This window comes from Python bivittatus, unplaced genomic scaffold (genome assembly GCF_059951505.1).
Source record: "Python bivittatus isolate LINGU-HERP-01145 unplaced genomic scaffold, Pbiv_v1 ctg000700_np1212, whole genome shotgun sequence".
Lineage (NCBI taxonomy): Eukaryota > Metazoa > Chordata > Lepidosauria > Squamata > Pythonidae > Python > Python bivittatus.
In genome coordinates this window covers 13405800-13421782 of record NW_028277098.1, presented here as the reverse complement: position 1 = coordinate 13421782, position 15983 = coordinate 13405800, and the positions used below count along the sequence as shown (strand labels likewise).

Genomic DNA, 15983 nt, shown 5'->3' with positions numbered 1-15983 from the left:
AACCCACAGCCACTCCGTCTTACCGGGGTTCAGCCGAAGCCTGTTGTTCCCCATCCAGACCCTTACAGCCTCCAGGCACTGCGAAAGAGTGGCCACAGCATCACTTACTTCACTAGGGATGGAGATGTATAGCTGCGTATCATCAGCATACTGATGATACCTCACCCAATGATGATGGATTATCTCACCCAGCAGTTTCATGTAGATGTTGAAAAGGAGCGGAGAGAGAACCGAACCCTGCGGCACCCCACAAAGGAGGGGCCGAGGATGGGACCTCTTGCTCCCTATCACCACCGATTGGGATCGGCCCCGGAGAAAGGAGGCGAACCAGCACAAGACCGTGCCGCCCACCCCCAATTCCCTGAGCTGTCCCAACAGGATACCGTGGTCGACGGTATCGAAAGCCGCTGAGAGATCAAGGAGAGCAAGGATGATCACATTTCCACCATCCCGCTCCTGCCAGAGGTCATCCATAAGTGCGACCAATGCCGTTTCCGTTCCATATCTGGGCCTGAAACCTGACTGGAAGGGATCCAGATAATCCGTTTCCTCCAGAACCCTTTGGAGCTGTGATGCCACCACTTTCTCAACCACCTTCCCCAAAAAGGGGAGGTGGGAGACTAAACAAAAATTGTCCAGTATAGTAGGATCCAGGGAGGGTTTCTTGCACCAATGCCTCCTTAAAAGCAGCTGGAAACACTCCTTCCTGCAAGGATGTAGTAACCATCGCCTGGATCCAACCACATGTCACCTCCCAAGCTGCTTTCACCAGCCAGGAGGGGCCTGGGTCAAGATGGCAAGTGGTGGCCTTCACAGTCCCCAGGAACCTGTCCACTTCCTCAGGAGCAACAGGATCAAACTGTTCCCAGATAACTAGGTAAGAAGAGTCACCAGGACGTGATCTGACCATGAGAACAGGGAAAGCTATAGATCTCCCCTCAGAACACTTTGCCATTGCTCCGACAAGAAAACCAAATCTGGCATGTGGCCACTATCCCGGGTTGGGTCCCGCACAATTTGAGACAGCCCATGAACTCCCGAGCCGCCCCTGAAGACCGCCCCAGGGACGGTAGGTTGAAGTCTCCCAGAACCATAAGCCTGGGGAACTCCACCACCAGCCCCGAGATGGCCTCCAGCAGCTCAGGCAGGGAGGCTGCCACACAGCAGGGAGGCTGGTACAATAGCAGAACTTCCAACTGTTCCCGGGTGCCCAACCTAATAAAAAGTGTCTTACAGCCAGAAACTTGTGGAGCAATGCCCCTGAAGGCTACTAGAGATTCCCGGATCACAATAGCCACCCCTCCTCCCCTGCCCTGGCCTCTCAGCTGGTGTCACACCGGGAACCCAGCTGGGCACATTTCCGAGAGGGGCACCCCCCCCTCGGGCCCCAGCCAGGTCTCGGTAATGCATGTCAGGTCTGCCTCCTCCTCGGTGATCAAGTCACATATGAGGGGGGCCTTGTTGATAACCGACCTGGCATTAAGCAGCAGAAGCCAAAGGCCAGGGTCCCTAAGAGCCTGCTGACGAGACTCTGGGAATGAGCCAGGAGGGCTGGAACACGCCACCGGTAACACACATCAGGGGCATCTTCCCCGAAGATGGCCCGCCCTCCAGCTCCCGCCATATCATCCCCTACCTGTCACCACCTTGAGAGAGTAGTCCACCACATAATCCCTGGGGGCTATAGGCCCAGATACCTCCACTCCTGAACCTCCAGGTTCCCCAACCCGGGGCAAGGGTCCCTCCTTCCAGCGACTCATCCTCAGTCACACCCAAACACTCGCAGGTGAGGGAGGGCCGCCCCGGCACACAAGCTTGCACTCTCGGTCCACCAGGACCCACCCCCCACCAAACCTTACACTCCCACACACCCTCTGCCACCCTGCACGACCTCTCTCACTAGTCGGCAGGGTGGACCTCCCATTCATTCCCTCGCATCTCCTGTCTCCCACCCAGAAGGTGGAGCCTTCATATATATATATATATATATGTATGTATGTATGTATGTATGTATAATATATATTTGCATTTAGCACATGCAAATATACATCCATGTGACATAAGATAGATATTCAATTGCTGACTGAAGCCAATATGGAGCTTTTTCTTTCTTTATCAGATTCTTCTTTTCTTTTCTTTTTGCATTCATTAAAATATTTTGTATTTGAGTTTCACCACATGACTTTTCATAAAATGAAGAATTCAATAAAACCATAGATGAGTGCTCAAGTTGGCTTTGAAGATAAAAACAAAATTTAAAGCAGTTAAAAAACTAGCAAAATTAGTTTGTATGAAATGAGATGATGAGATAAAAATTACTTAAAATATAGCAAAGCTACAAAACTCAGTACTGAAAAGATACAGAAGTGCCAAGACAGCAGCAGCAGCAACACTGAGGGCAATAAAGCAAATGATAGTCATAAGTCTGTACTGTTTTTACAACTTAATCCCATTTTCCACTTGCACATTTGGTGTTCCAAAGAATGAAAATTGTCTTTATCAGATAGTAACCATTTCTATCTATTAAATGATAGAAATAATTTTTGATCTATTTTTCTTAGAGATTTCTATCTGTTAAACCCACAGGTGTTTATTCACAAAATATGAAGCTGTGTTCCAGTAATTAGGGACAGAAGATAACTCTGAAAGGGTTGAGAATATTTCCTTTAACAAAGCTATTAGCAACTGGGAAGGAAATACATTGACCAACCCTAATTTCTATTATTTTCTTCCAACTTTAAGAAACTAAACATCACTCCATTATCAGAAAGGTTACTATTTTTTAGCTTCATATGAATTGAATGATCCTAAAGTCACAGTAACCTTAAGGGCAATTGCAAAATATACTAAAAGTGGTATATTTTATACAGGCAATAGTTTAACTACATTAACTACAACAGCATTAACTGGATGATCTCTTAAGGGGATGGAGGGAGGTTGTGGAAGAAAAAGGCCGGGTTTGCAATTTATACTAACTCATAGGTTTTTTTAAACAATGGCTTGTTAACATGCTCTAGTGACCTGGTTCCCATATAATAGTAATCCATAAATCATGTTTTGCAGACAGCTGTGTACCTACCATGTAAACCAAAGCCAGTTTTATGGATTAGTGTGTTATAAAAATCAAGGAGTTCAAGGTGGTATCACAAGAGATGACCTGTGATTTTTTGACAACACAATACAAATATAATACTAATGGCATATTTAGCTGGAGTGATTGCTTGTGGATTATAGTGCTATGCATTAAGTTGTGGTATTACTACATTAGCTAGGAAAGTCATTAGACAAACGGGCGGAGTAACAAAAATCTTCCTGCATTTATTTTAAATGCAGTAGACTCTAAAACAATTGAACAAATACAAAGTCCTTTTAAATAGTGTTTGACTGAACTAGTAAATAAAACTGAGTAGGAAGGGATTTTTAAAAAATTACTAGTTGTGGCAGAATTTATAGATTTTTGAAAAATCAATTATGGAACAAAATCACACCTAAATATATCACCCAGGGCAGATCATAAAATCCCATAATGGAAAGAAAAGTTACATATGAAACCTCTAAATAATGCAAAATGCTGATTAGTACTGTAAGAATATGAGACATTACATGACCTCTGATTAAATAAACCATCCATGAAGTGTATCAATAACTTACAAATATATTCTCAGAATCTAATTTCAAGTTGTCACAAATGCAGTAAGGGTGCATTCAATACATTGATCAAAGCATTATTTACTTGTTTATTTGCAGCTTGTGCAACCTGCTTCAATCAAAACATAGGCAGGTTATAATGCAGTAAAAATATAAATGCAAAACAATACATGAACTGTAGATACCTCTACCAAGATGGATGCCTTTAACAGGTAACTGGGGTTAAAGGTTATATGGAATAGGCCCATTCTGGCTGTTTTTTGAAGTGCCATGAATGGCCTGCATGGATTTCCAAGGGTACAGAGTTTTTAAGTATAGGGGCCATAACAGAAAAGTTATAATGTACAATTATACAACCATCACCCAACAGATGAAAAATAAAATACTCAACAGTTCAATAATCATCATCATCATCAACAACCAATATTGTGTTTAAGGGATCTTGAATAAACCATACGGTTATGAACGCCTTACTCCAACCACCCTCGTCTCCCAGTTTTACCTATGTTTACAGATAATGGTGCAAACCACAGTTCACTCTTCACAGTTAAAAAAAGTTAAGAATTCAGAGATATTCCAAGCAGAAGGAACCTATATCTCATATACAGTACACAGAAGTTATTTATGCCAGGCTATGATGCCCACACCAAGTCCTTGCTAGCTTTGTCAATATTAGATAATAAGGCAAATGAGACATTTATGTGGCTAGGCCTAGAATAATAAATTGAAAAATAAATACATTCCTTTGGAGAAATGGTTAGTTGGACAGATATAACTGTCTGCAAATGCACGCACATAAGCGCATTAAACCGAATCTCCTAGAATAGCATAGGAGGAAAGGTACATGGTTTTGACTTAAAAGGTGCTGTTTTAAGCAGAAAAATCAGAAAGTATTTTTTATAAAATATATGCTGCTTGATTTTGTAACAATGTCTTGCTATTTCCCAGCTGCTGTGTGTTTTTATTTTCTGTATTATATATGTTTTTATCTATTTTACTGTAAGTCACCCAGAATCACATAAGTGAGATGGGTGGCTGTATAAATCGATTGAGGTGAGGTGAGGTGAGGTGAGGTGAGGTGAGGTGAGGTGAGGTGAGGTAAAATATCTATCACGGATATTTTTCCAGAATTACCTTCTTTTTACTTCCTAACATTTATCAAAAGTCCATGCACCTCTCAAGTAGTGACTGCAATACAGAACAGCTAATTGATGGCATCTCATATATACACATATACAGTAGGAAAAGAAACAATGGTTATGCTTTCTGAAAATCAAAGCGGTATGTACATGTGGTATAAAGGCAAGATTCTGCTTAATAATAAATTAAAACAACCTGGATATATCATTTGTCAGTAAAGCAGGCTTTTTAGTAATAGAAATGCAAAATATAAATGATTACTTCAGTTTTTATGCTTCATATTTAAAAAAAAACACAGTTGTTCAAGAACCAACTTGTCAAAGCTGATCAATGTTTTCAGCAGAGGTGAAGTAGGAAAGCGATGCATCCAAATCAACATTGTATAAAAGACAAACACTGATCTCTAGTATCATTATAACAAGCAATAAGTATAGTGGAAACTAATTTGTAATAGAAGCAAAACGATGGCATTTAGTTGTTTTAATTACTTTATTATTATTTCCTAGAGTCACAACTGAAAGCTCCAAAAACTTTGAAATGTGTTTCTTTCATTGTGATGCATGTTCTTACCTTCCTTTCCTTTAAATCTTTCCTGATCGTATCTGTTGTAGGCAGCTGGAATAGGCTGCTTGTTCCTTAAAGTTGGATCCTGAAAATAAATGGGAAGGGGATTTTGTATGAGTTACATTTGTTTGCAAATATTATACATTTATGCCTGAATAGTATAGATAACAGATAAATCACTAAATATTTAGATACACTGAAAGAAGGCTCATTTTCAATCTAATTTTCTGTATAAATATAACACTAAGTTTTAAATCTATGGCTAGTCCTTGGGTGTAGCAATCGAGACTGGGATTTCCGTCGCTAAGTGATGTGGTCATAAAGCATGACATCACATGACCTCATTGCTTAGCACGAATCCTGGCAATCCCAATTGCCATCATAACCCCAGGACCATACAGGTTGTTAAGTGAAGACTTCATGTGACTGCGAAGTGGGAAGAGGCAGGAGTCCTAGGCAAGTTATGGGTTGGTGGGCTGGTACCACGGGTGGGCGCTGGAGAGTGTGGGGCTTGCTGCAGTGTGGGGCCTGAGATAGCAAGCCCCAGTGCTGTAGCAAGCTTCAGCAGCACCAGTCAGCCTCAAGCCCCACACTGCTGCAAACCCCACACTCCCTACCGCCTGCCTATGGCACCCACCATCCCACCCAAGGCTCTCACCTGCCAGCCTGCTTGCCTGGGACTCCTGCCTTTTCCCAGGCTAAGTAGAAGATGAAGGTCAGTTGGGGGTGGCAGCAGGGGTGGGCAGTGGCAGGGAGACAGTTGTAAATGTGGGTGGACCCAAATTTTTATCATGTCACCATGGGGGCACTTGACAGCCAGAACTTTGAGGACTGGTCATAAGTCCATTTTTTCAGCACCGTTGTAACTTAGAACAGTTGCTGAATGAATGGATATAACTCAAGGACTATCTGTACTTAAAGATACCCAGAATTAGTGAAATACCCAGATTTCAATAATTCAGTTCACTGAGGCCGACATATTACTTCCCACGTTAAGCATAATGAACAGTAGGCTATCTCCCAACTTTAAAAGAAGAAAGGTGTTTTCAGAATACTTGAGTAGTTGTGTGTCAATCCTTTCTCCATTTAATTCCAAAACTGGAAAGAAAGCTAATGATTGGCATCTATATGGCTCAAGTAAAGTAAATGGCTTTAGCAAATTATTGCTTGCCATTTCTCCTTGATGAAATGCTTCCATTTGGTTATTCCTCTAAAAAAGGATTAGTGGAAAGAACCATCATAGAGCTTATATTCTTCTGCTGCCTTACCTTTTCCAAGAGAAAGACTATCGGAAGGAAAGTAAAGAGAAATGACTAACGTTTGTTGGCTTGGCTAAGCCTACTAACTAGGATTCAAGTTGAAAGTTACTGCAATATTGAATCAGTTGTTTTTAAGCTACTCATAATTTAGCTGATCTACATATTTATATCTCACAAAGTATGGCATCAAATCAATCATGGGTGAAACAGTTCTCACTTAATTCCAGTAACATATGAAATCAGTTAGTCATCTGGTTGACACAGTCCAGCGTCTACTCTTAATATGGCCAACTTAAGTGCTGTTGCAAGTTTCAATCTTCATACAGATAGTCCTCAGTTAATTATTGTAATTGGGACCAGCAACTCCATTGCTAAGCAACACAGTCCTAAATCAAAAAATCACATGGCTGTGCTGACTTATGACAGCAGTTCCAGTTGCAGTTGTTAAGCAAATCATGCATAGTCATTAAGCGTGACATCATGTGACTGAGACATGCAACTTCCTGCTGGCTTCCCCACTGAATTTTGCTTATCGGAAGCTGGCAGTGAAGGTTGCAAATGGCGATCATGTGACTGGGACACGGCAGCCATCATAATTGTGTGTCAGTTGCCAAGCACCTGAATTGCGATCACGTGACTGTGGGGACACTGCAACGGCTGCAACTTTGAGGACTGGTAGTAAGTCTCCTTGTTTACTGCCTTTGTAACTTTGGTCACTGAATGAGTGGTCACTTTGCTTCAGCAGAAATGAATTTCTAAATAAGCACTGTTTGAATTTAGGTATGCAAATTATATATAAATTTTGAAGAGTGTAGATGCTCATCCTAATGCGGCAATACATTTCAGTTGATCCATCTTTAGGAAAGGCATTTAGTTTGAAATAGCATGTGTACAGTATTTATTCCAAGCAAAGCAGTCATTCTATTGACCTCATATACCAAGTCAATTACCATGACAAAACACATAGAAAAATATTAAATGCATAGTTCACAGTTAAATGCATCTACATAACATTAGAAACGTTTTTCTTTGAGTAAAGAAAAATGAAGCAAAATGAAAAAGAAAGAATTTCCATTTTTATTTTTTCTTTAAATAAGATTTTATTTTCTACTGCAGTCTTACCATTGGCGCAGTATTTGGTGCTGGTCGTTGCTCAGGTGCACGGCCTTCTTCTCTAGCTTTGACTGACTGAAGAATTGCAAATATGTTCTTGGCAAAGTTCTAAAACAGGCAAACAAATAATAAATAAATAAAATATTGTATTCTCTTTCTTTTATACCATTTCAGAAGCCACTGGTTACACAAGTATGATATAAACTTTAAAATGAATATTCTTTAAAAAATATAGCTTTGAGACTACAAATAATTAGACATGCAGCTGACAACGAAAATGAAACTGTTTTGACATATGTATTTCATGGATGAAATTGAAAGTGCCAAGTTTAACTCCTGGCATTACTACTACACTGGACAAGGTAGAGTAATTGCACAAATCCCATGGCACAAGGTGGGTACAATCTTCACAGCAAACATAAGACATATCAGCTATTTAGAATACACTGAACCTATTCTTACAAAGGTTTCACACTTATCCCAACCTTCCCACTTTTAGATCCTAAATACTATATGTCAACAGTTATGGCCAAAATACTGAAGAACTATAGAACTTTATGTAAGCCAATGGACCAATGAGTAAAGCATCACCAATATAGGAAATAATCCTATATATGAAGAGAAAAGGTAATTCAACCAGAAAGGCATTTCTTAAGACTGTATTTACTGAAAACAAGACACCTCCCCACACTACATTTAAGATTATTCTCCCCCCGCCAAAAGGAAGATATGACAGGGAGAAAACCCCGCTTCTTCTGCTTACATATCATATTCTCAACAAGGCTAAGACTCTTACATTTGAGGAAAAAAAATAGCCTTCTTTTTTTGTGAATAGAGTAGCATATTTTGTCAGTCATTTAAAGAGTATGACAAAGTAAACATTATAAATATGTAATTTTATGTTATAAAATTAGTTTTAAACTAATTATGGATATTATTTTAAAAATGTATATACTATTCCTTTTCCAAACCAAGAAAATGGGTCCCAGCTCAATATGCATACAACAGGTAGAAAGCAAGAAAAAAGTAAGCCTCGAGGGCAGGTAAAAACATGCAACATTTAAACTGAGAAAAATGCTCTTTTAAATATGTTCAAAGAGAAGTTGCATAACTAAAGTGCATTATTCTGTTTAAGAGAAGCTTAAAAATGACAAATTAGCATTTTATAAAAGGCTCATATTTAACCAATTTGCATCAACTCTCAATATGCACTTCTTGTTGAATGGCATATGTACACAACAGATGTCCTCCATTACTGATAATTCTAAGTAATAATGAATGTATTCAGCAGCTGAGCTCCATAAAAACATTTGTAATGCTAAATGGCTCTATCTTATTCATTATCATTATGAAAACATTAAAAGCATAACAAGTAGATATATACTATAAGTTTATATAAACATCAAGGGATCTTGTGTTTGGGAGTCTTGACTTGAAATTTGGACTTGTACTACTTTATATATTTAATCTTCCATTTCCCCCCTTCTTTAAACTTAAGTAAACAGAAGGAAATTAATTATAGTCTGCTAAGAACATATATGTAAGATTAAATGAATGATAGATGTTCATGATAACTTTTTTCCTTTTTGATAACAGTAATATTAAAAAATAGATCTAATATGCTGCACCAAAATTTAAATGCCATTTCCTCTGAAATGGCAGAGGAATGAGTAAGCACTGTAATGCAAAAGCTGTGTTTCATTAAACAGACTCCAAAATAACAAGATACCATACTTTAAGCCTCTCTGGGCTAATGGAGGTACAACTGCTAATTGCATTTATCAAACCAGGAATCATCCTACGACAAGCCTTCCTTTTCTCTTCTTTCAGTTTAATTACAGTTAAATTATTTTGGTAGTCCCAATATTAACTGCACAAGAGTCTTAAAAAACAAACTTATTTAAAAGGTTTCCTTTGCCATTGCTATTAATTCCAGTTTGTCCTGGAAATTACTTTATGATTTGACCTGAGCAAGATGTTCATTTTGTAACCACAAATGTGAGTCTTGTTTACTTTTTTTGAGAAGGTGAAAAAGGTTTTTGGTATAATTATTTATACCAAATATACCGGTTATTTCAGCCCGCCCCACTCGGTCCAGCACAAGGGACAGTCAAAGAATTTCGACTAGTGGGGTCTAGGCAGAGGGCCTTTTCTGCTGTAGCCCCCACCCTATGGAATTCCCTTTCCTTTGCATAACCTAAATATTGTTAATTCACTGAACATTTGTCATTCATTCCTTCATTCAATTTAAGGAATTGCTTTACTTTATGAAAAAAGTCAGGACATCAAAAAAAGTGAAATAGATGAAATGCATCCAGATAACCCATACAAAGCATTAAAAAAAAAAAAAAAATCTTACCATGGTTCACCCACCATTCTGCCCCAAGGCCTGGGAGAAGAGCAGGCTTTTCAATGTCTTTCAGAACATCAAGGTGGGAGCCATATGAAATTCTGGGGGGAATTCTGTTCCAGAGGATAAGTGCCATGACAGAGAAGGCATGCCTCTGAGGCCCCAACAGGGGATTCCAAGTACACCCACTCTGCTGGATTTTAGTGGATGGGCAGACACTATTAGAGATGGGTGGTCCCTTAAATAATCAGGCCTTATGCCATGAAAGGCATTATAGATAATAACCAGCATCTTGAATTGTACCCAGAAGTCAACTGGCAGCCAGTGCAGCTCACAGAGCAATGGTGTCACATGGCTATACCGTGGCATGGCCATTACTGCTTGCACTGCTGCATTCTGGACCAGGTGTAGCTTCTGTATAGTCCTCAAGGGTAGCCCTGTGTGGTATTCAAGGACAACCCCATGTAAACTACACTGCAATTGTGAGGGCAAGAGTGACCATCTGAAGGGACACTGATAGGAACAAGTACAACTGATCCACTAGACAAATCTTTGTAAAGGCCTTCTTGGCCACCAGCTCCTTGAAAAGGAGTTCAAGATGATCCCCAGGTTATACATCAGACTCAAATAAAAAGCACTACCCCATCCAAGATTAAACTTGGAAGATATCTCAGGCTCAGGGGCCCAAAAACCCAGAGTTACTCAGTCTTATCAGGATTGAGACTAAGTCTGTTCCTCCCCATCCAGACTCCACAGCCTCCAGACAGCAGGACCATACATCCACACCAACACTTGGATGGCCTAGAGTTGAGTTGTTATCATCAGCATACCGATGATACCAGACCCCAAAACAATGGATGACTGCACCCAGCAGTTTCATGTAGATATTGAACAAAAAAAAGAGGGGGAGAGGAGGTTTGAGCCCTGTAGCATCCAAGTGAGAGACCACAGATTCAACCTCTCTTCTCTGTCAACACTGACTAGAACTGACCACAGAGAAAGGAAGATAAATACTGTAACACAGTGACCCCAATCCCATGGCCTGGAGCCAGTTCAGAACAATACTGTGATTGACTGTACCGAAATATGCTGAGAGATCAAGGAGTACAAGAATGGATGTACCACTTCTGTCATGGCTCCACCAAAGGTCATCAACAAGCACAACCAAAGCTGTTACAATATAGTAACAGCCCAGAGTCACTTTTTGTGAGATGGATGGTATCTAAATTTGAAATATAAGTCAGTCAGTCAGTCAGTCAGTCAGTCAGTCAGTCAGTCAGTCAGTCAGTCAGTCAGTCAGTCTACCTGAAATCTGACTGGAAAGGTCAACATAATCCACTTCCTCCAGGGTCTAGAGCTGTTGCCCAACTATTTTCTCACCTTCCAGAAAAGGAAAGGCTGGAAACTGCACAAACATTCTCCAGGATCATTGGGTCCAGCAGTGGTTACTAGAGGAGGGGGCACACTGTCGCATCCTTCAGAATCAAGGGAATCACCTCATCTCTCAGAGAAGCTGATACCACTGTATCCACACAATTGTAGGTCTCCTCCTGAGAAGCTTTAACCACCCAGGAGGGGTCTGGATCTAATAAACAGGTGGCTGAGCTCACAATATGAAGGACCCTTTCTGCTTTATCAGATGTCACAGACTCAAACTCATCCCAGGTAAACCAAGAAGACCATCCCCCAGACGCTGCAATTGGATTTACCCATGTCAAAGTCCAACTCTGAGAGAAACTGAGTGACTATCTGCCAGACAGCTAGAGTATTCTCCACAATGGCCCAGTAGATGTTCCTGTGACTCATCCCTCCCCAGTCAGGAGTGAGTCACCTTAAATAGAGTCACTGGAATGCTATCGGCAGATGCAGTAAGGGCAGAGAAATAATGGCCATTTTGCCACCCTTATGCCAACAATGTAATTCTGAATATGGGCTCTTACTCATATTGGGTCAGACTCACTCTTCATCTTCTTCCAACGGCACTCTAGGCACCTCTCTGGTGCTTCATCATTCTCCTCAGAGAACTAAGTTTGGCACACAGGGATAGGCCACACATGGGCAATCCGGCCTCAGCTACCTGCTTTGACTAAACTGTCCACTACATCCTCAGGATAATCCTAAATTCTCTCTGAACCCCAAGAGAGCATGTAAGTTGCTTGGGTGCACTGTCTCCCTGTGAGGTAAGGTAAGCACAGCAAATGGAATGACAACCATAGACTGATATGACTATAGTGATGGATTGATGGTAATATTTTCTGGTATCAGACCGGTTCACAAATGCCCTGAGACAAAAACCAGATCCAAGACTACCAGTATGCAGCACACCTTCAATGATTTGGTTCCATGGTTGCCATTTAGGCCATGAACTCCTGAGCTTCCATGGACTCAATATCACCTTGCAGCAAATTAAAATTCTCCATACTAACAGTCTTGGCTAGCCTGGAGATGGGACCCAGCAATTCAGAAAGGGATTATGTAAACCTCACTCCATTCTAGCACTGAAGATGTTACCTAGGTGGGTAACAAAACGTTTGCAAGAAAACAACCAAGCTCAGAGAACTCCAAAGACTCCAGAGTCTCACATCTGGTTATTTGTGGTGCAGAAAATCTAAGATCCCTCAATGAGTCATGGATAACAACAGTCCCTTCAGCCCCTGGGCCCACAGCTGATGCCAAACCTAGAACCTGGGCAGGCACATCTCTAAGAGTGAAACTCAGCCCCCCTCTCCCCGCTCTTTTAAAATTATCCAGAAGCTTCAATGACTTGCAATAATCAGAACCCTGTTCATTATAAAGGACTGGCATCATATCACTACAGTACTATTTTATATACTAATTGACAAATAGCTGTTAGACTAAATTAGTTGTTCTACATCTGTTTCCTGATCTGGGCACCCTCCAGCCATCCAGGACAGGGTTGAGAATTCTGGGAATTGAAGGCTATACATCTGGATGTTCCCTGAGTTGAAAAACAGTCTTTTAAATCAACAGTGGGCAAGCTTTTAATGGCTAGGTGCTATACTTTTTTGAAGTCATCAAAGACTACATTGGTAGAGGCAATGACACAGTGTAAATGAGCAGAACTAGGATTTCTTCAAGGTTTCTGTTTTGTTTTGCTTTTTAATGGCCTCAAACTTATTCAATGGCTTGCATACTTTTTTGTCTGCTGCCCAATCAGAAAAAGAAATCACATAGCCATCAATTGGTAAGACAATTTCACGGACCTCTGGGAATCATTAAGAGAATGTTGACTTTTCCCAGTCTTGCTGTAAACCTGAGAGCATGCTATGGGGACTCTCACAAAATGGATGCCTTTTTGGACATGGCCAATCAAAGGACACTTATTGACCAGACTGGAGCTTGGGTTGGGAATTGCTTCTTTTTTTGAGTCCTTTTCTGGGATTCTATTGAAATACTGAAGGTCTATAACCAATTAACCTCCTGAGATTTAAACATTAGCAACTGGAGATGCACAACATAACATTCTGAACTGTAGTGCATAGAACTGAAGTGTCAGAAATGCCTTTTCAAAAAGTGGGATGGAAACCACTGGTTGCTAGGAAAAAGGAAATCTTGAAAAACTGTCCAGTATAATTCTTACAATCTATTGCCTTCAGGATGTACAGAGAAGGGACATTATTTAATTAACTCCTTCCCCAAGCAAACCCTCCCCCTCATTCTCACAATCTAGAGGGTCTTTTAAAGTTTCAGAAGCAATTTGTAAAATATCATAAGCATCTGTGGGGAAGGGATAGAGGAAAAAATAACTTTCTTTCCATGATACTTAACATTTTGGGATTCAACACCTGAATGCTGCAAGAGTATTTTCTCAGCACATGTTGTACTTTCTAGTTGCAAAAATGATTTCTTGGACTGCTCCTGGAAATCACAGTATGACATAAGGTTCAAAATAACAACAGAGAGGCCAGTGTTAAATGTAAATCACTTTCACTAGTTTTGCTTTCTGACAGAATGCTACTCTTCAAAATGCCTTCCTACTTTCAAGATGTGTATGTTATTGTCACCAAAGGAAAAACAGAAACACCATGCTCATAGTACAAGTAGTCCTTGAGTAACAATAGCAAACGGGACTGGGATTGCTATCGCTAAGCAACGCGGTTGCAAAGTGTGATGTCACATGACTGCACTGCTTAGCAATGGCAATCGAAGCAGTCCTGATTGTTGCCATAACCTAACACACACAGGTCGTTAAGCAGGAAGTGGAGGGAGTCCCAGGTAAAGAGTGCGAGGGTTACGCAGGGGGCTGGAGGAGGCCTGGTGCAGGACACGCATGAGTTGAGGGAGGGAGTGCGTGAGCTCAGAAAGGCTGGGGAATGAGGGCACAGGATGCATGTGACTGTACGGAATTCAGGGAAAGAGGGCACAGAGTGTGCGCACATGTGCGATCATAGGGAGGCCGTGGAAAGAGGGTGTGGTGCATGTGTCATCGCAGGGAGGCCAGGGAAAGAGGGTGTGGGGATGCATATGCACGATCACAGGGAGGCCAAGGAAAGAAAGGCCAGGGGTGGGGAAAGACTGACCCTAGCAACTTGCAACCTTCCTTCCCAGCTTCCCACTGACTGTGGGGGAAGCCAGGAGGAAAGGCTACAAATGACGATCACGTGACTGCGGGACACTGAAACTAGTCGTAAGTGCAAGCTGGTGGCCAGGCACCCAAATTTTGTTCACATGACTGCAGGGGCACTGCAACAGCCAGAACTTTGAGGACTGGTTGTAAGTCCCTTTGTTCAGCACCACTGTAACTTTGAATGGTCGTTGTACAAATGGCTGTAACTTAAGGACTACCTGTACATCAAATATAATTATTTTGATTCTAGCTATCACTTGCAAAATAACAAATGAACTGAACTTTTAATTCAGTGACAACAATGATGCAGTTCACAGGCTATGTGAAATCAGAACTCTCTATATAATTTTTTTTATTAAGGATTTTGATTACAATAAGAAAAACTAATACAAATTAAATATAAAGAAAGAAAAGACAATAGTAAGAAAGAATAAAAAGTGCAGAAAAAGAAAGAAGAAAAGAAATATATAAAGAAGTGACTTCCAACCTTCATTACAAGTATAGAAAAATTTAGAAACACTTTAAGGTTACAAACAGATATTTCTTCATTCCATATCCCATCCCTTATCTATAAGCAGATCCATAAAGCATCAACTTTTCAATCCTGATGTCAGCAAAAAGTCCATAAAGGGTTGCCACAACTTTGCAGAAAAAAAAAAAAAAAGGTGTGTGTGTGTCTTATTTTAACCTTGAACAAATAAACCAACTTTATATTCCTTCCTTTTATTTCTAACAGTCTTAATCTTTAGTTCTTTCAAATATTGTTGTAGGACTTGATTTCTCTTCAATTCTTCTTTATCCCATCACATAGACTTCTTCAAAGGTTTAACAAGCCTCTTTTGTAGATCCAATAAGGAAATATTTTCCAGGTCATTCTCTTGGTTGGTCATTTGTATTTCCCCTTTCATTTTTAAAACTTCAACCAGTTTCTCTTGAATATCCACTGAAGTGTCCTTTTCCTTTTTTTTAAATATAATTTTATTGAAAGTTTTAAAAACAAGAGTAAAAATTAATACAAACCAAACAGAATAAGAAAGAAAAAAGAAAAGGGAAGAAATAAAAGAGAAAGCTAAAGTGTAAAAAAAAAAAGAAAAGGAAAAAAAAAGAAAAGAAAGAAAAGGAAAAAGAAAAAGAAAAAGAACAAAAAAGTGGAATAGGAAAAAAAAAAGGTGTAAAGTGGCTTCCGATCTTCTTTAGAGCCATCATTAAGTACAACTGTAAATTTACCTCTTTCTCTAAAGTTACATTATTCTTTCTATATCTATCCTATCATCAAAACCACAGATCATAAGCTATTTTTTTTCTGTTTTACGCAAAAAGT

The 15983-nt window shown here is 40.2% G+C and overlaps 1 protein-coding gene across 3 annotated transcripts in view; it reads right to left on the bottom strand.

The window, feature by feature from the left end:
* CDC73 (cell division cycle 73) overlaps window positions 1-15983 on the bottom strand; it is a 151513-nt gene that overhangs the window by 95683 nt on the left and 39847 nt on the right. For all 3 annotated transcript variants that reach the window (XM_007420987.4, XM_088154158.1, XM_025168768.2), the window contains 2 exons: window positions 7734-7832; window positions 5359-5437 (listed from right to left, as the gene is read on the bottom strand). In XM_007420987.4, coding sequence (XP_007421049.1) covers window positions 5359-5437; window positions 7734-7832 — 178 coding nt within the window. The remainder of the gene's footprint in view (window positions 1-5358; window positions 5438-7733; window positions 7833-15983) is intronic.